General features: G+C 33.6%; 1 protein-coding gene across 2 annotated transcripts in view; it reads right to left on the reverse strand.

Moving 5' to 3' along the window:
- Positions 1–1373: 1373 nt before the first annotated feature.
- Positions 1374–20850, reverse strand: part of LOC118201119 (acid-sensing ion channel 2-like) — an 83198-nt gene continuing 63721 nt past the window's right edge. For both annotated transcript variants that reach the window (XM_085811499.1, XM_035373154.2), the window contains 2 exons: positions 20339–20415; positions 1374–1829 (listed from right to left, as the gene is read on the reverse strand). In XM_085811499.1, the coding sequence (XP_085667625.1) occupies positions 1660–1829; positions 20339–20415 (247 nt within the window). In that variant the 3' untranslated portion in view covers positions 1374–1659. The remainder of the gene's footprint in view (positions 1830–20338; positions 20416–20850) is intronic.

Raw genomic sequence — 20850 nt, forward strand, 5'->3', positions numbered from 1 at the left:
ATTTAAATAATATCATCGATAATTTAAAAAAATAGCTTTTCATATAGTATTAATAAATATTTATTACGCTTCATTGAGGGAAAAAATGTTATATACTTAATTCTCCGTAAAATCTTACTTGAAATTTAAGGTTAAAAATAGCTGTGGCAATTCACTGTAACAAAAACCATAGACCGCATTTGGCGTTATTATCGCTCAAAAAAAAGATCCCAAATTTCAAAACTCGAAAATATGTAAATTCGTGTATATCTTAGAAAATTTTGAATAAAAAAGTCTAATTTTTTGCAGATATGCTTAAAAATACACCTACTTTAAGATGATGGTAAAAGTTTTATTGGTTATAATTCAAAATTTTTTCGAAAAATTTATAAAAATTATTTAAAAATAGAAATTTAAAAAATAAAACACAAAAAATGGATAAATTTTATTTGGAATGAACCTAAATTTCGAAATGTGAGAGAAAAAATCAAAAAAGTTTAATAAAAAAGAGATATTAATAAATATTTGCCAAATTCAATTAACATTGAGGAGCTAAAATTTTGAGAGCTAATATTTTAAAAACTACTCGTACGATTTTTACAAAACTTGGTATTCTGGCATAATTTGAGACGTAGAATCGAAATATGGAAAAAATTTGGTATGTTATTTCAGAAAAAGTCCGATTTTGTGTCAAAATACCTATGTTAGAATAGTGCTATATATAGATCTAATATATATCCTAAGTCGCGCTTTCGAGAGATGAAAAACGCAATTTGAATTTTGTCAATCGGCCCAGTAGAACGGGAGATATAGCACTGTCCTATTTTATTTATTTATTTATTTTTTTTGAGCAGTGTACGTATGTATATATTTCGCATAGCTCAAAAACTATTAGTCAGAGAACGTTGAAATTGTGGATATGGTACCTTTATAATATTTAGTTGTGCTTGCAATCGGCAGTACCAAACGTGTTTATATAAATGCCCTTTTACCCGGCTTAAAATTCCTTACTCGGCTTTTATTTTAGCAATCATTGGTTGTAGTCATATATTTCTAATTTCAGAAGTATTTTAAATGACAAAACTGACCGGGATATTTAATCTCAAAATTTACAGTTTTTGATGTCATTTTAAACTTGCGTTGAGGAATTAATTAATTTAGAATAACTCGAGGAAACAAGTTTAAGGGAAATGCAGCAAAAATACAGAAGTGGTTTACATGACGAAAATATTCAGGTTTTGGCAAATTTAAAACAAAATTAATTTTGGGCAAATGAAAAAAATCTAACTTTTAATGCGATGTCCCGGTTCCTATTTGGGAAAGTGTTATACTCTTTATGAAAAAATAAAAGAAATTTGACTATCGTACGAAAGAATTTACCGGGGCATTTAATTTCAAAATTAGCAGTTTTGATATCCTTTTCAACTTGCCTTGAAGGATCTGTTTATTATATTTAATTCAAAGAAATAAGTTTAAATAAAGTGGAGAAAAATGTGCATAATGTAATAGGCTGTACGAGAAAGTCTCGTGGTGTCCACTTCATATTTTCCTTTTAGTTTTACATTATTATTTTTTAATTCTTGTTCATTTCTTTATGTTGAAAATTCGATCACATGATACTTGTTGACTTGGAAATTCAATGAAGCATTCACTTCCGCAAACGTTACAAACACCGCATCTTCATTTGAAATACGCAATTCTTCCTTCTGGGTAGATGATCTCCTGATGCACCTTCCTCCTTCTTGTAGGTAGACATCTGTACCACAGATACATAAGTGCGAAAGAAACTAGTTCGACAGAGGTGATGATGCTGGCACCCAGATATAGGCCGAGAGATCCACCGATCTGACCTGTGGAAGAAATGTCGTGAGTTTAGAGACGGTTTCTCAACTTTTAATTCTTTTGCAGCATTTTCAAATAAAACTCGCCTCTTGGGAAGCGTCTAAACTGAAATTACTAATATCATTATTAATATGTTTTTCTCCTCCTTTATTAAGTTCATAAGGAATGTATAGATAGTATTTTTATAACCTCAATGATCGTTTTTCGTTTTCAGTTCGATAAAATCGAGTTCAACATAAACAGACATATTGCTGAATACGAGGAAAAAGATCATTCACTTAAGTCTATAACGTCTTTTATGTCATAAAAGTGTTGATCATTTTAGATGTCACTTTATATGAAATTTTTAACAACGTTCTTTAACAGCTGTTATTATATACCAAATTGTTGTTTCCAATGGCTTGACATTAGTAATTAATGCGCTCATCGGCAATGGTCAGTACCCATCGGTACTCGTATCATCACCGAGAACATTGTCCAAAGTGCATCAGAAGGGGCGACCTATTTTAAATCTACGAGAAAGGGGAATTGCTGTTCCAATTTTCATGGACAGCACCATGGATGACGGGTCCGCGGGTCTTCCAACCCTCTACCAACCCTCTCTATTTGTATGAAGTATTTAGAATAAATTTTAGAGCTCTTTACATATTTCTCTCTCCCTCTCTCTCTATGTTTTTAAAACTTTTCACTTTCCAAATTGTTGCCACCAAATATTATCGCCCTGTGTTATATTTAAAAAAATTAAATAATGAAGAATCTGCATAAATGTATGTATGTTTCTCGCATTGTGATAAAACAACGGTACATAGAGCCATCCAATTTTGAATATTGTAATCCTCCACCGAATATGGGCATCTGGAAGCCCTAATTTTTAGTTTTGAATTTGTTTTATTAACGATTTCACATTTTGCAACACTTTAACGAATTTTTGATTATCAAACTCAACAATTTCAAAGCGAGTAATGGCAACACTGTACGGGGGAATAAAAAACAATTTTATCTCCAGTATTTGTGAGACTGTGTCGGAAATTCTAAAGATATGCTCGTTTTAAAATTATTTTGCGATATTGCCTTTGAATTGAATTTTGTGGTTTAAGTGCGAAGAACATGATGTTTAATAATTAAAGGTAACACACAAAACGTTAAAAAAGACGTCCCTTTGAGCGTAATGTAAAATCTGAAAGCTTTCAGTGTTTTTTTTTTTTTTAAATGGTGTGTGTGTGTGTGTGTGTTAAAAAATATGCCCGCTTAATATTTTGATATTTTCCTGTTTATACATTTTTACGCTTCAAAGTGCAGAAACTAACGTCGGAGCTTTAAAATTCGAAATTCTTTTTTGAATGTAAATGCTATTCGACAGTAGAGGTTAGAGGTTTAATTTTATGACCGAAAGTTGGAAAATACTGGTTTGTTACTTTGTTTTTAAATTTTTACACGTTCACGTATTTTACGTTTTTAACGGTAAACTCTACAAGGTATTATAACGTAATCTGAAGTTTAGACATTGCATTTTCTCCTTTATTATGGGCTGAGAAAATAAAAATTTGAGCTCTTCTCGAATTTATTTATAGTATTCTCTCCTCTCTGAACTTAAAAATGTAAAGCGACGCGACCTGAAAATTTCGGATTACAGTTTAATACATCAAAATAGTTTTTTATCAACAAAAAATTTCAAAATATCTTTTAAAATACTAAAGAATTATGAAAATTATTTTAAAAAGCAATCTTACCACTGTATTTAGATAACGTGTAACTTGTAAAGCAGTTTAAAGCTAAATAATTAGAAAATGGCTACTAAATTCATCCACAGAAATTCAAGATACAAAACATAAAATCGGGGGCTCTAAACGAGTTGTTTTAAGAAATAATGCCAAACAGAAGAGGAGGAGGGAAACGACTAGCTGTGACATTCCAATTTTAAAAGAAGCCTTTAGGACATTTTTGCAATTACTATATGAAAAAAAAAAGAGTCAATAATTCAAGATGCAGTTCTTTTTTAAAAGGTCTGGGGATTCTTGACGCACTAGGCTTGCAAATAGGCTTTTCTGCAAGTGCCAACATTTTGTACATTACTATGCCACGCAATTTGCGCACTGTAAACCAAAGCATTTCTTCGAAAAGTTAAAAACTCAAATGAAATTCCCCTTTGATGAGACAGCATACCTAAATGACAATTCATTGAAATCTAATGCCATATCGATAAAAAAGCAACGTAAGTAAAAAATTCAGATTTAAACGTCGCATCAGTGTATTCTTAAGGTTTTTTATGCTCTCGCTGAGTACCGCAGGTTACTAGTTTGCTTTTAGACTTACTTACCACAAGCCGAGTTGCTGTCACTTCTGCTAACACAGTATTTTGTTTTTAAAGGCTTTATTATTAAGCATTGCTTTCTTCTGTTACTCAGGGATATACTCCAACTGCGTGAATAAAAACTTCTTCCTCCTCGTCTGGGACTGCACGAATCAAAATTTATTCCCCCGTTTCCTGCCGGGGAACTAAAGGGTTACAATTTTACTTTTCGAAGCCAATTGTAGCCAAGAGGAAAATAAAAATAAAGAAATAGAATTACATATCACGTGAACAAGTAAAGAATATCTAACAAGCAAGCTAATTACTTGAATAACGGTAATAAAGCATTACAAACATCTTTCATTAATTACGTTACAGCAAAGAATATTATAATAATATCATAAATTAAATAATTATAAAGCATACCAATTATATTTTTTATAAATTACATCAATAATAGTCGTGATGTCTGAACTAGACTGGAAAATTTAATATTATAGTTCACTGGCGTGCAAAAGATTATTCCGTATCAAATTGTGTTAAAATGTGCTAGAAATATTTTTTGTTACTTAAAGTAATAATGTTACCCTCGTATTCGTTTTGTTACCCTCGTATTCGTTTTCAGAAATTAATAGTTTAAAAAAATTAGCATAAAATCTATTATAACAACATTACTATGCGTTTGGAACACTGACGCATAAATTTTAAATAAATTTAAATTATTATGCTAAGAAGATTTTTCTAAAATTTATCTAGAAGAAAAGAATTAAATAAACAGTACTGCAAATTAATATAATCAATCAAGCCTCTGAATAAATAAAAGCTTATTTTTTTTTAACCAAAAACTAAAAATTGGGATGCAAAAGTTTGTGTACTTGGAAATATCTGAATAAAATTAGCGGGTCGTTTTAATTTATACTTTTTACTTCCTTGTAAATGAAGCATTGTAACCATGAAAAATTTTGGGGACCATATTTCAACGAAAATACCCATTTTTACAGCTATCGAATGCAATTTAACAATGTTTTTGCGTAACATCTGTATGTAAGGACAGAATAAAGGACTCCGTTTCCCCAAACGAATTATAAAACTGATTTAAAATTGATTCAGTAGAGATTTTTTCATGGTATAAGTACGTACGTACGTATGTTTGTGTGTAGTATATGAAGGATGTAATAGGATAATAATAATGTGTGTATGAAGTAATAGGAATGTAGCATAAAAGCATCAACGAAGAAGGCAGTGACAATCTAAATCATTGTAACCTAAATGTATAGCATTATCAGTATCTGCTGTGAATTTCAATACTGCTGAAAAAAATATAAATGAATTATATTATAAATCACATGAATTCGTTGCATTATAAATTACATTTAGAAATATTATTAGCGTGATTTAGCGACCGTATTTGCTAAGAAATAATTTCAAATAATTAACTTTATAAATAACTCAGCCTGAAACTAGGTTAGAAAATAAGCTGCATGCTGAAGATTAAGCTTTACCAAGGTGTTAGAAATATCTTCTCTTAATTAGAGTTATGATGCAAGAATTAATAAAAATTATCATTTAAATATAAATTGGCATAAATACAATACAAAATATATAAATTCTAAGTACATGAAAACTTGAATACAGTGCAACAATATGTGAAAAAGGAGTGGATAAAAAGGGAACTCAAAATCCCAAGATATGAATATAAGAGAGTTCGATTTTTTATTAATTATGAAAATTCTGCAGACGCTCATAATTATCAATTTATTAATTAAATGTGTATTAGAAATTAAATGTATGCCAAAGTACATCAGGTAGAGCAACTGGAAAACAAAATAAATATTTAAACGTTTCTAGTATTAAAATATGAACTTTGTAAGAAAGTTAAATAACCTTAAAATAACTTTAATGACTAAAAATGAAAAGCTTAATACGACAATATATTGCAATAATATAAGTGTGAATTTAGAACAACTTAAAAATCCAATTTGTGGATTTAATAAAGAAAGTTTTTTAAATTAAATTAGAACTGTTTACTTAAAATGGTAAATTTGAAAGTTAAAATCATTCTACTATCTAAGACAATTTGTTAATATTTATCTAAACAAGAAAACTTATTTAATGTACGCTACAAATCCGATATTTGATAGGTTCATTATGTATCAGTTTTATGTATGTCATTAATCTATCAATTTTATTATTCAAAACTGATATATATATATATATCATCAGCTGAAATCTACAACTTGGAAAGTTTTTAATTCTTATAGAGAATAAAAAAGATCTGGCTCATTATTCTTTTAAGCATCACAAAACTTTGAAATAAATGTAAAAGAAATTCATTTTTACTTTAACGCACGCCAGATTTTAAATTAATATTTGTTTTGTATGCTCAGTTTTTACAATATCTGATAAACGAAAATAGAGGCTTGTAATATCAATAAAATGCCCCATTAATGGCGATAAAGGGCTTTTTGTAGCACCCATCTTCTTGGAAATTCAGGTTAGAAAGAGGGGACAGGAAAACATTGCGCAATTCATGGATTAGATAAGAAGAGAGTCTTCAATTAAATTTCGCGCAGTTCGTATCCTACCGTTACTCAATTACTGAAAGATCAAATTTGAAAATTAAATAGCTTACTCTTTACTGAGTTGCAGTACGTTGGTGTATAGAAATAACAAGTGTTCTGTTTGAGAAAGCGGCAACACATGGCTTTCAAATAATTTGTGGATTAAAAGTGAAAGCTAATTAACCCTTTCCGGCACGCTAACTTTTAAAGTCGGAGTTTTGATTTAAAAAAAAAGGTAGGCAGTCTAATTAGGTCTAGAGGAGTACACAAGTAAAATTTTGTGAAGATAGAACTTATCGTTTTAATTCTGTGAGTGTGCCCAAAGTGGCACACTGATTGAACAGAGCTTCGAAAAGAGTACTGAAACGAGCATTGTTGTCAATGAGCTGACCGATGAGATGCGGAGAAACAAAGAATACAGACTCTCAGTTGTCCTTGTGTAATGTTCACGATTCACGATTCTATTTTATTCACGAGTTGGGAGAGCATCAATTTAATCAAGAATATACTAGTATTTCAAGAGTCAATATACCTTTTTCACGTAAAGACTCAAAATTGAAAATAAGAACTTCCAGTTGAAACACAGAAATATTTAATGAAGAGCTTATGTACATTATTTAAAACACAAAATTCACATATAATATAAATTTTCCCATCATAGGGCCAAGATTAGTTTATCAAGAACAATTATTACAATTGTTGATTACCGCTATGCGGCCAAGAACAGGTCATTTCAAGCATCGCACTCAAGCGAAACTAAAAGAGTTATTACATTCTTTTTCTGCCGCCAGTCACGTGACCTAATCGGCGACAGACGATAAATAATAAAAGAAAAATTGGTTCCATCGGAGGGAAAAAGAAATAATTTCAACAGTCCTAGATTATCGGTGAACTCGGTCTGGGCGCACCTAGGGTTCGCCGTTTGATTTTAGGCAAGATTTCAAGATAAAAATTTTAAACTAATATAGAATACGGAGATTAGCATACAGCCAAAAAAAAAAAAAAGAAAGAAAGAAAACATAGAAATTTCTTTTCAAACAATTCCTTTTATACCCTAAAAAACACTGGAAGATTTCTTTGAAAAATGAGGGTCTTAAAAAACTAAACATGGCTAAAATATGTGGACTGGTTTGTGTTGAGCTGCCATCTACTATAAATAAAGAAGATTCAGAGTAACCTATAAATCCTTTTTCATTCAATTTTTCTGTGCGTACAGAAGGAAACTTTTAGGTGTGTCCAGACCGGACACACTGTGCCGCAAAGGGTTAACTTGTATTTTTCCGAATAGCAACACTATGGCACACTGTAAACAAAAATGTTTTATTTCGAAAAATGTTGAGACTTCTTTCAAACTGTCTGAGTTTGCTAAATGATGTATTTTTAAATTTTCCATCTGCAGCTCATGAAACGTCATTTTTGCATCACCCAGCTTCTGTTCTGCATCATACATCAATAATTATATTTTTTATTTATCTGTCGTTCTACAATTCATTTTAAAGTTTCGAAATGTGAGAAGTTGGAGCTCAAAATAAGCATGAAGCAAAACCTCTGCCAAAGAAAGACGCCACTCGAGCAGGCATGCTAGAAGTGCTATCTCTGTAGGAGGCGGAAAGAGCACTGACGAGACATACTCCGGTTTGACTTCTCTCTCGGTTTGGCAACAGCACTTGTAACTGTCATTTCACTGAGTTCATTTTTAAGAAAAGCTACATCAGAAATGCTATCAAAACGACAAACGAAGCATGTCTGTAAACATATGACAGCAGTATGAAAACACATCAAATACCAATTTTTGAAAATTATTTCCTTGGTTTTGAAACTCATTTTGAAGTTATTAATAAAATAGCGGAAGAACAGCAACTTGGTTTAATGAGTAGATTCCATCAACGAAACTCAATGTATCTTATCGAAAACTCATGAATTAAATACTGAGAAACACGTATTAGCATTTATGAACAAAAGGCTTATTATGAGCGAAGGCGAGAAGACATCTTTGACAACCACGACAGTGTTGAAGTGATTTCACGAGAATTAATAGCTGAACAACTATAAAAAATTATTGAACTTTTTGAATCCTTGTCAGAGCATATTATGGAATCTGATCCTGATATTGGACATAGCCTTATAATGTTCCCAAACAATACAGCTCATTCCTATAAAGAAATGCATAAAGAAGAAAAGGGAAAAGAAGAAAATGTGCACGCATCAGACATCTGTTTTGGAAAGAGACTAAAAATGAATTACAAAAAACATGCAATTTAAAAATTATTTTTAATGAAAACATTTCAATTCATTGATCAGAATTTTTTCTTTGTTGTTGAAAACTAGGGAGACATATTTTTTCCAATAAAAATTTTGTATGCACTTAGTTTTTCGGTTAGTCTGGTTTTGGATAGCCCAGGATATTGTTGGAATCGATTACTCGGAAAATGCGATTGAATATTCATTGTCTAACTGAATACTGCGTTTACGTACAGAATGATCAACATTTTACAAAAGTGTGTTTCTATTCATCATGCCAAAGAGTCACTTTATGACTGCTTTCAGAAAAATCAATGAAAAATGCTTAAAAGTTCATAATTCATAAATACGAAAGTAAACCATCTTTTATCTTTTATTGATGCATTCATTTTTTACATAAAACTTTCTTTAAAATAAATTTAAATTGCATTTTATCTCATTCAAATTTAAATTGCATTTTATTTCATTCAAATTTAAATTGCATTCACAACAAAAGAACACCAAAAACCTTGGATAAATCTTTTCATTTTGAAAATACTTTTGGATTGTTATCTTACGAGAGATTCATGGCCCTGAGGTACTTCTCGTACTAGGAGAGAATTTATTTGCACTTTTCAGGCACTTTTTTCACCAGTCTCTCGAGAAATTCAGTTATCATTTGTTGGAATTCTTCATTACTATGCCCTTGCTAACAAGCAACTAATTGCGTTCAACGACAGTGCCTAGCGCAATATCTATGGAACCCATACAGCCAACTAGTACTTAGTCTTCAGTATGCGGCAGCTGCTTCAGTGGTTATGTGGATAAAGATTTCGAACAAAGGTTTGCGACCACGCACCCAACTGCACCGAACTCGCACCCAACGCTTTCCTTCTTTTCTCAAAATTTAAGGACTTTTCCAGTGAAAACTGCTTTTTTACTTCCTTGTACGAAGTAAGGAGGAAGTATTGTAATCGCGAAAAGTTTCAGGCATGATATTTCAACGCAAATATCCATTTTCCCCGCTATCGAATGCAATTTAACGATGCTTTTGCGTGACATTTGTACGTAAGGACAGGATAAAGGACTCTTTTCCCCCCAAAAAAATTGTAAAACTAATTTAAAATGAATTCTGAAGGGAATTTTTCGTGGCGTCTGTGCGTACGTACGTATGTATCTCGCATAACTCAAAAACGAGTAGCCTCAGAACGTTGAAATTTTGTATATAGGACTGCTATAACATTTAGATGTGCACCTCGTATTTTGGTTTCAATCGGCCGCATCCACTCTATTAGACGGCTCAGTGATCTCAGTTTCTTTATTTTTATATGTTTGTAAATTGTGCATTTTCTGCTTTAAAAATTATTGAATTATGTTGTTCTTATCTTCCGGTTATGGTTTTTATGCCTTTAGTAAATCTGTATGCAATATTTTTAGAATTATCAACAATTTTAAAATTGTTTAAGTGCCGCTAAGCCTAATAATTTTTCCATGGAGGCCATTGCTTGTTCACATTTGAAACAGCAGAACAGGAGATTTGTTCCCAATCTAGAGAAAGTAAGCTTCGCAATCACAAAGATGACGCCTTCTTTTAATATTGCAAATTAATTCATACTTAATCCATTCTGGAATTTATAAGAGGAAATAAGTGTTTACGATTTACTTCATAATTTTCAATACAGACATCTTGAGTTTTAATGTATTTTTGCTTTGTCGCGAAGTGAGAACTGAATTAAGTGAATGAAAATATTAAATCGTCTGTGAAAAAAAATTTTTTTTTGTTCGTTCTTTACTTAATTTCTTTTACACATCGTTTTAGATTTATTATAGTATTTGAATAGAACATGTGGCAACGATTAGATAATTCTTAAGATGATGAAAATTCTGAGTTAAAAAATGAATGAAATGTAACGCTGTTATGTGAACCTAGGACCAGAGTGTCGCTATGGTAAACAAATATAGTGAATTTTAAAGAGTGCATTTATTCTATTGTGTTATGCGCTATCGAAGAAGTAGATTTAATTCAATCTAATATATTTAAATGAAATGAAAGAAAAATAGGTATAATTTAATATTCCTTACAAGGAAGTCATGAGGTGCACACATCAGATTTTTTTTTTTTTAAATAACAAAGCCTTACAGCAGTTGCTACTTGTATTTCTCAGTAGTAACTGCTTTTCTTAAAAAAGAAATCTCGGACTTCTTTTTAAAGAACTAAAGACACTTTACTTCATTATTATATGTAGTTTTTCTAGTTCTCTATGATTATATAAAAACTTTACTGACTATTTATAATTAATTTTAAGCAATATTTGTCAAAATTCTAAGTTTCATTCTGATTTCATTGGTTTATTTTTATGTATTTAAAAATATTCTTTTGATGTCTACGTTCTTACAATTTTTACTACATTTACCTTTGTAATTTTTCAACTGTATCTCTCCACACCTCAAAATTGTATTGTTATAATTGTATACATGTTTTATATGTTTCTTTGTACACATTCTCTAATATAAAACTCTATATCACTATTCATGTAAAAACTTATGTAAAAAATTCTCAATAAATGCACGATGACCACCAACCCCCCCCCTTGACTTGGTGTAGCAGATGATAGATGGTATCCATCGATGGAGCATCTATTGCTGGAAGTTGTAATTGATGGTGCGGCTGCTCCATTGATAGTCTTCTGTATTTCTCAATGAATTGATTGCAGAAGTGTGTGATGAGCATGTAAGGTTTTAAGTTAAACTAACCAAATTTCTTTTTATTTTAAGTTACCCTTTCCTGTAAACTCTTATTTCAACTTCCCTTCGGAATGAGCGCACGGTTCAGCTTTATGCTAATTTGTGTTTGAGCCAAGTTTTGTATTTCAGGTTAGTGAGAAACTTCTCAAGTGTGAGAGAGCTTTTAGTCTCAGACCACGTCGGCTCGGTGGATGTTCGACAGAATAGTTAGCATTTAAATTCTTACGCCTTAGTGCTATTCCTCAAATACTGATGGAAGTGCTTTAAGTGCGTTAGTACTTAGCAAAGGCTTGCTACGCACCATAAATAGGCCAATCTCGCGTTTAAGCTCTGTGACAGCAATTATTTAAATGTCTACTGAAGTTTTACTTTTAAATTGCTTGATTGTTCAAGACCCAAGCGCGATTATTATTTCTTCTGTTATCACTCCCGAGTGGGGAGTTGCTGTAAATAGTGATTTCAATAAAAGGGTCTTTTACACCCGTCTTACGTTGTAATTCTTCTAGCACTCTTAAGAACATAGCTGCATTCAGCTCACTGTTCGAGTCAGGACATTGATACTAGCACCATTATGTTTGCCAAAAGCATGCACATAACATTAAGTCCTGATACTGGCGCCCGAGGGAAAATAAGAGGATGGCCTGAAAGGCAAGAAGATGAACCTGAGGTACCAGCAGTACCTGTACAGAACCCGGAATTACCACCTCCTGCCCTAGAAGGTTTTGGCTACATTGTGCAAACTATGCGGGCATCCATGAAACCAACGGCAAGTTTCGACGGCAGGACAACCGTAAGTAATTTCCTGGAAAACTTAGATGCACATTTCATGTTATATCCAGTCCCCGAGTTTCAGAATGTCACGCTTGCTACCAGCGCTTTGAAGGGTCAAGCGCTAAATTGGTTTAAATATATTGGAAAGAATCTTTTGGGTGAACCAGGAAGCCCTACGTATACGTATGAAAATTTTAAAAGTTCTTTGGTGAGAGCATTTCCGGTCGTACGAGATAGAGCCAGACTAGAGGCGGAACGTTTTAGCAGATATCAAGAAAAAATCGAAGATTTGTCAAATTTTATTTTAAGAAAGATTCAAGTTTTTAAGCATTTGTATGGAAGTGGCCCGGATCCTGAAATCATTCAAGTGATAATCCCTAGACTACTGCCCCAAGTTCAAGATTTCATCGAGATCAGGAACCCAACGACTTTGTATAAATTATTCGAACTGGCCGTGCAGTGGGAAAGTCGAAGAGCTGCAGACGACGAAAGACGTCGCCAAGTTGAGCGAAGAAGGTCAGTGGAATACGCCAAGACCGCAGCAGAATCAACAACAGAACTACGGGAACAAGGCGAAGCAATGGCGAAAGAAAGATGGATCCCCCAAGACGACCAGCGAACGGCGAAAATTTCATCATAAAGCAGGAAAAAACTCCGAAACTGATCAAATTAAGAAGGATTCGGCTAAATAAGATTTAAACTAAGGGGGATTTCTTTAAGGAAGGTAGAGAAATCCGAAGTCCTGAAAAATCCTTCCGCGATTAATTTAAACACCGTAGTCGTTAAAAATTTAACTTTACCGAAGATTGAAGTTTTAATAAATAATATACCGGCGACAGCCCTTTTGGATACAGGTGCGCAAAATAGCTCCATTTCTGAGAATTTTTTCAAGAAACACTTCCATCGTTATAGAATTTTTAGCGCAAAAGACATTAATGTTATAGCGGCGCAAGGAGAGAAGTGTAAATGTCTAGGTAAAGTCTCACTTTTTGTGCGTATCAACGACGAGCAGGTAAAAATTTTATTTTATATCGTGAGAAACCTACAAACATGTGTTATCCTTGGTGTGGACTTTTTCAGATTGGCAGAAGCCGCAATCGACTTTCAGGGAGCCAAGCTAACAGTCACGATGCAACCAGTTAACAAGAAGGACGATGGGCCCCCGGAGCCAAATCTACAGCATTTACCGGCAGAAGAGAAAGAAAAGCTGCAGGCTTTGGTAAGTGAATTCTCAAATTTATTCAGTGATGTACCTGGTTTCACTCAGGTCACCAGTCATGAAATCCAGATCGGGGATGCCCAACCAGTAAGGCAGAAGCCGTATAGATACGATAAGGTTAGGGAAGAAATAATTGAGACTCATATTAAGGAAATGTTGGAGAATAAAATCATTACTCCTATTTCTAGCAGTTATGCTAGCCCAGTAGTGTTATGCAAGAAAAACAACGAGTTCCCGATTACGCACCCGAAGCGGTGGCGTTTCGCTGTAGACTATCGGAAGTTAAATTCCGTCACAAAATATCCCGTATATCCTTTACCTATTATCGAAGAGGTAATCCGCAATATTACCTCCACGAAGTACATGTCCACATTAGATCATACAAGTGGGTATTTTCAGATTGGGGTAAACCCTGAAGATGTCCCCAAGACTGCCTTCATAACAAAGTCTGGTACATACGCATTTCTTAGGATGCCTTTCGATTTATCCGGCGCACCGGCAACTTTCCAGAGATGTATGGACATTGTCTTAAGACCAGTCCTTGGTAAGAGTACGTTCATTTATTTGGACGATATTATAATTACAATAGTTTGGAACAACATTTAAAAGATTTAAAACAAGTATTTTTATTATTAAACGAAGGCGGTTTAAAAGTAAATGCATCCAAATGTAAAATTGCCGCAAAAGAACTACGTTACTTAGGATTTAAAATCTCTCAGAATGGCATTGAAACCGATAAGTCCAAGATTATAGCTATCCAAAATTATCCTGCTCAGCTAACACAGCTAAAACGTTATCATCGTTTCTTGGTATGTGTTCATACTATAGATCCTCCATATAAGATTTTGCTAAAATAGCTGAGCCACTGCTTAAATTAAAGAGGAAGAAAGCTAGGTTTTCGTGGTCAGCAGAAGCCAACTCGGCATTTAAAAAATTAAAAGACGGCCTAACACAAGCCCCCGTTTTAAAATTCCCGGAAGGGGATAAAGGACTAGAAATTTCAGCGGACGCTTCAGATTTTGCGGTTGGTGCGGTTCTTTCCCAAAATGGGCAGCCCGTGGCGTTTTCCAGTCGAACTTTAAATGAAACCCAGAGAAACTATTCGGCCACGGAAACAGAAACTCTAGCAGTTTTATTAGCGGTGCACAAATTCCGCGTTTACTTTGGAGGTTCTCCAGTAACTGTGTATACCTACCACGCTGCGGTCACCAGACTCTATTCTGGAAAATATTTATCGCCGAGATTAATAAGGTGGGCACTTAAGTTACAAGAGTATAATCTAGTAATTAAACACACTCCGGGAAAGGAGAATGTTGTGGCAGATGCTTTAAGTAGAATCAATTTGGATGAAAATGGAGATACAGTTAGAATAGCCATGCTTACATCAAAAGTTTTAGAATCTCGTGAAACAGTAATAGCTGAACTGGGAAAAGATCCCGAGTTCAAAAATATATATAATTATTTAGCCGACTCTGAAAATTTCAGCCATCAAGATATTGTGCCAATAAGAAATAGGGCGGCAAATTATGAAATAATTGCTGGCCTTCTTTTCTGTACAAAAACTACTAACAAAAATTACGAGTTTAGGCCGGTTATTCCAGCAAGCCTAAGATTTAGTATCCTGGAAGAATTGCACGATTCGCCTATTTCCGGCCATTTGGGCCAGCGAAAGACTGTACAAAGAGTTCGCGAGGCATTGTTTTCCCCGAATTGCAAAATTTTACTAGGGCGTATGTCGAGTCATGCCCAATATGCCAATTTAATAATTACATTAATTACCGCCCGGCCTGGTTCCTGAATAGTGTTAAATCAGAATTCCCAAATGAAATAATAGGGATCGATTTACTTGGACCTTACCCCAGAAGTAAATTTAACATAAGCCGATATCTTTTAGTTATAGTGGACCATTTCAGCAAGTGGTTGGAACTGATTCCGTTAAAACGTGCCTCTGCTAAAATCGTAGTGGATTCAATTTTAAATAAGTACAGTTAGTCACAAAAGTCTGCGTACAGACTAAATTTTAAATTTAAAAAAACACTTAAAGCATAGAAAAATGTGTTTTAATCACTGCATTGTTTTCTTCTATAAGCTAAAACTGTAAACTTAAATAAAAACTAAATAATATCAGTGTAATACATTTTACATTTTTTCAAAAATATATTTTCTCAAAAAAAAACTCAGAAATTCCCTCCAATAAGTCTGCGTACGCTTTCAAAAAAAAAAAAAGCAAAATATAAGTTTTTTACATTACTTCAATACTTTGTAGGATATCCTTTATTCTTCAAAACAGCTTGCAGACGTCTGGGCATTGACTGAACTAGATTTTCATTGTCATCCGACGTAAATTTCGCCCATTCTTCCAGCAATTTACTAATTAGCTCATTTCGCGACGTAATATTGTGTTTTCGAATTCGTTTCTTCAATTTTGCCCACAAATGTTTGATTGGACTGAGGTCTGGTGACTGTGGAGGAGTACGCAACTGTTTTGGAGAGTGATAGAGGAGATATTCCTTCACAATTTTAGCTGTATGTTTCGGATCGTTGTCTTGTTGGAAAATAAAGGTATTAGAAAGGTTTAAATTTCGGGCACTGTCTCGTAGATATTTCTTCAGAACATCCAGATAAACATACTTATCCATGACTTTATCAATAATGGGAAAATTTCCAACTCCTTTCGACGACATACATCCTCATACCATCACACCGTCAGCTCCATGTTTCACACTTGGATTTAAATTTCTCAGATTCAGTTCTGTTCCTGGTTTTCTCCATACGATAGGGTGGCCATTAACTTTAAATATTGTAAATTTACTTTCATCTGACCAAATTAGATTGTTCTAGAAGTCCTGAGAAGAGTTTAAATATGTTTTGGCGAAAGGAATTCTTTTCTTTCTATTTGTCTCGGAAATGAATGCCTTAGACCTAGGTTTGCGTCCATGATAATCGGCCTTTCGCAGCACTTTTCGTACAGTTTGAGGAGAAATTTTCTTGTTGCTAGTTAAAAAAATGTCTTTTGCAATGCTTGCAGCAGAAAGTTTAGGATTTTGTTTAATTCGTAAAAGAATTTTTCTTTCTTCTCTCTGCGTTAGCTTCTTCGGTCTCCCAAATCTTGGTTTTATAGTAAGACTACCAGTGTCAAGATAGTTTTGAATAACTCTTTGCACACTAGAAAATAGTTTTTAAATGGTTTTTACCAATATAGCGAAGAGTTTTACCTTCATCTCTCAATTTGATAATTAGTTGTCTCGTAACTAAAGGAATCTCTTTATTGGTTGTCATTTTCGTCAAAGAAAATAGAAATAACAACTTCCAATCAACGTGAAATTTGCTTCGGAAGTCAATGACCTTGAAAGTGTAACCTTCTTTGCATTCTCAAGTTTGAAGTTTAAAAGTTAGATAAGAAATCTCTCGCCTCCTTCGCGTTGTACGCAAACTTTATTGGCTTTGATTTCTGGCCACTTATTTTTTAAAAATTAGTGTGCATAAATTATTAGATATGAAAATATTACAGTTAAATAATTTCAAAGTCCCTTATTGAAACTAAATATTAAAAAAATAAAACTTTAAGAAACTACCTTTTTCGCACCTTAAAATTTGGATTTGATATTACTTTTCTTGATGTAAGCAGACTTTATTGACTATATATTTTAAAGTACGGGGCGCCGCTAAAAGTTATTTCCGATAATGGTCCCCAATTTGTTAGTAATATTTTTGAGGAAATGTGTGTAAAACTGGGCATATGGCATTTAAAAATGGTCCCGTATCGTCCGCAATCAAACATAGCGGAACGGGTTAACCGAAACGTAGTTAAAATTATTCGAAGCTATATCAAAAATTATCACGCTACCTGGGATAACCATATAAATGAGTTTGCATATGCCCTTAGAACGGCTAAACACGATACAACGTTGAAAACACCTGCTGAACTATTTTTGTGGAAGAAAGATTGTGACACCCTTAGATAAACTCTTCTTTGTACAGGAAAGGGCACAAGAGTTTAAAATGACCGATATTCAAAAGTTGATAAATGAAGCAAAAGGGAATTCTGAAATAGCCCAAAGAAAGCAGAAATATTATTATGATCAAAAGAGAAGAGAGGTGAATTATAAAGTCGGAGATGGAAGTCTTGAAGATTAAACATGCCTTATCAAATGCCCCAGAGGAAAAAGTGGGGAAATTTTTTCCGCGTTTTGAAGGTCCTTTCCTTATCGAGAAAATTACCCAAGCAGTGTTAAGAGCCAATAACGGCGAGAAAATTACTGCCAATGTGGACCAATTGAAGCCATATTATAATCGTAATAGAATGAAAATCTTTGAGGAATTTTTGCAGGAGTCGAGGAGACCGACTTCCACGGAGGACTTACCTCAACGGCAACAACCAGAAACGGCAACAATTGAAACGAGTGGTCAGAAACAAAAAGCCCCTTATCAACAAAATAGAAGAAAGAAGAGGACGAAAGTCGCCGTGGACCAAGGAATAAAGAGGAAGAGCGAAGGGACTTTGAGAAAACATAAAAGACCGAAGAAGAATGGACAAGGCCAGGCCAAGGCAGTTAAGAGAGGAGCGGAAAAGTCAGAAAGGACCCTGAAAACCAAGCAGCCCCGGTTGCAGCCTTATAATACAGTTCCTGAATACAGCAGGAGGCCGGAGCAACGACGAACAAGGTTTCAGGAGCAAAGGAGAAATCCACCGAGGGGTCCATCGACTAAACGCCCAGCAGAGCAGCCGAGAGGCGGGAGTAAATGTCCCAGACTGGAGCCTAGCTGCCTTAAACGAAAGCGTGCGATGGAGACCAATGGTAGCTGCTCCAGGTCAAGAAGGAAGTTAAATCAAACGGAGCTCTTCGCAACCTTCAACAACTGGGTAAAGAAGCGAATGAATGACTACAACAACAGATAAGTAGCATTTCTCATTCTAACGTTTAATTAATTTCCAGATATTACTGCAAGTTGCAGATTTTTTTTTTTTTTTTTAACCTCAAGCGAGGTTGACTTTTATGCCAAGTGGGCGATAAACGATTACTTATCATGAAAGTTGTTTTGGTTTAAATTATATATATATATACTTTTTTGCAAAGATTTAAAATTACTTAATATTTCTAAGATAGACTGTGAAGTATTGCGAAGATAGTAGTTTTGTAAAAGCAATGAATTGCTGTGAATATGTTAGCTAAATGCTTTTAAAATGCTTTGTCGAAAGACTTGAATTTTTTTTTAAAATTAAAAGTCTGTAGAAGTAAAACACAACTTAGTCTAGACTATTCTCCCAGTAGAATGCGATGTTAAGAAAAATAATAATATTTTTTTTTCTTGAATGATTATTTGTGTGAAGTTACACGGGAGGAAAACAAGTCTTCGTTACGTAGCACTTATTGTTATTATGTTTAACTAAAGTATTTTCCTTCCAGATGTTGCTGGAAGGAGTGTGCGAAAGACATAAACGCAAAACAGATGAAGTTGTATATAAAGTCAAGTTCATTCGTCCGTAAATTGTAGAAAATTCTATTTTTCTGTAAAAGATTGGCCTATGTTAGAAGAAGTTTTTTTTTTTTTTTAGAATTGCAAAGTTTCAATCAGGTCCGTTTGGACCAGTGTAGTTCAACTTTTGCCAATTCTGGAGGGAAGTATGTAAAGTTTTAAGTTAAACTAACCAAATTTCTTTTTATTTTAAGTTACCCTTTCCTGTAAACTCTTATTTCAACTTCCCTTCGGAATGAGCGCACGGTTCAGCTTTATGCTAATTTGTGTTTGAGCCAAGTTTTGTATTTCAGGTTAGTGAGAAACTTCTCAAGTGTGAGAGAGCTTTTAGTCTCAGACCACGTCGGCTCGATGGATGTTCTCCAGAATAGCTAGTATTTAAATTCTTACGCCTTAGTGCTATTCCTCAAATACTGATGGAAGTGCTTTAAGTGCGTTAGTACTTAGCAAAGGCTTGCTACGCACCATAAATAGGCCAATCTCGCGTTTAAGCTCTGTGACAGCAACTATTTAAATGTCTACTGAAGTTTTACTTTTAAATTGCTTGATTGTTCAAGACCCAAGCGCGATTATTATTTCTTCTGTTATCACTCCCGAGTGGGGAGTTGCTGTAAATAGTGATTTCAATAAAAGGGTCTTTTACACCCGTCTTACGTTGTAATTCTTCTAGCACTCTTAAGAACATAGCTGCATTCAGCTCACTGTTCGAGTCAGGACATTGATACTAGCACCATTATGTTTGCCCAAAGCATGCACAGAACATTAAGTCCGGATAAGCATACAAAAAGATTAATTCAGTTAGATAACTGCCGATTTGAAATAATAACCCAAGATTTGTACTGTCAAGATAAAAAATTTCTTCTTCAACTAATTTCTTTCTGTCTTTTATTATTAAATGGGTATTATTTTTTGAAAACAATAAACTAAAGCTCACGTAGCTAGTACGGCTAAAAAGTCAAGTTTATGAAGAAAATTTTAACATAATTTTTAACAGTTGTTACGAACCTAGATTTATACTTTGACGTAAATTATATATAATTCATGTAATCTTATTCAAAAATTATATGTAGTTGCAAACCAGTCAGCTTTATGAGACCTAACTAGCAAGATTACCGTATGTGACATGAAATGTTGAAGCAACTCATCAGTACTTGTTATCCTATAAATCGCATTTCTATCATTCAAGTATAACTGCTGTAAAAATAGTGACTGGAAGAATGAATTCTAACTTACTGAAAAGACTGGAAAATGTGATAGTCCTGTACTCTTCGTAGACGTACTGCTGTGAGTCGTACATGATCTCCAGTCTGCTGCAATATGAAAGAAATCTTATATATTTCGTTCTTACAAACCGTAATAAAGCAGAAAATTTATTTCGCTGCGTGAATTTCCGCAACTGTATTCGTGAGGTTATGGAAAATTTAATATTTAAAAAAAATACTTAAAAAGTTTCTCGAATATCAGGGGTTTTTTTTAATCCCTTAAACGTCAACTAAATCTGCTGATTTCAGATTTTTTTCTATTGTTTTTAGATTTATATGACAAATGTTAGATTACGTTTACATTTTACGTACATTTTATAATACTTTTTACATTAATTTTTTTTTAAAAAAATACACTGTGAAGTAATCTTATACCAAAATCCAAAATAAAATTTTGCATCACCCTAAGGTTTGTAAGATTACTGAAAAATGGGAAGAATTCGTTTCTCTACGATGAATAAAGCCACCCTCTGATGCCCATCA

The sequence above is a fragment of the Stegodyphus dumicola genome, chromosome 1 (genome assembly GCF_044657685.1).
Source record: "Stegodyphus dumicola isolate Sdum_Otavi_A_Nest chromosome 1, ASM4465768v1".
NCBI lineage: Eukaryota > Metazoa > Arthropoda > Arachnida > Araneae > Eresidae > Stegodyphus > Stegodyphus dumicola.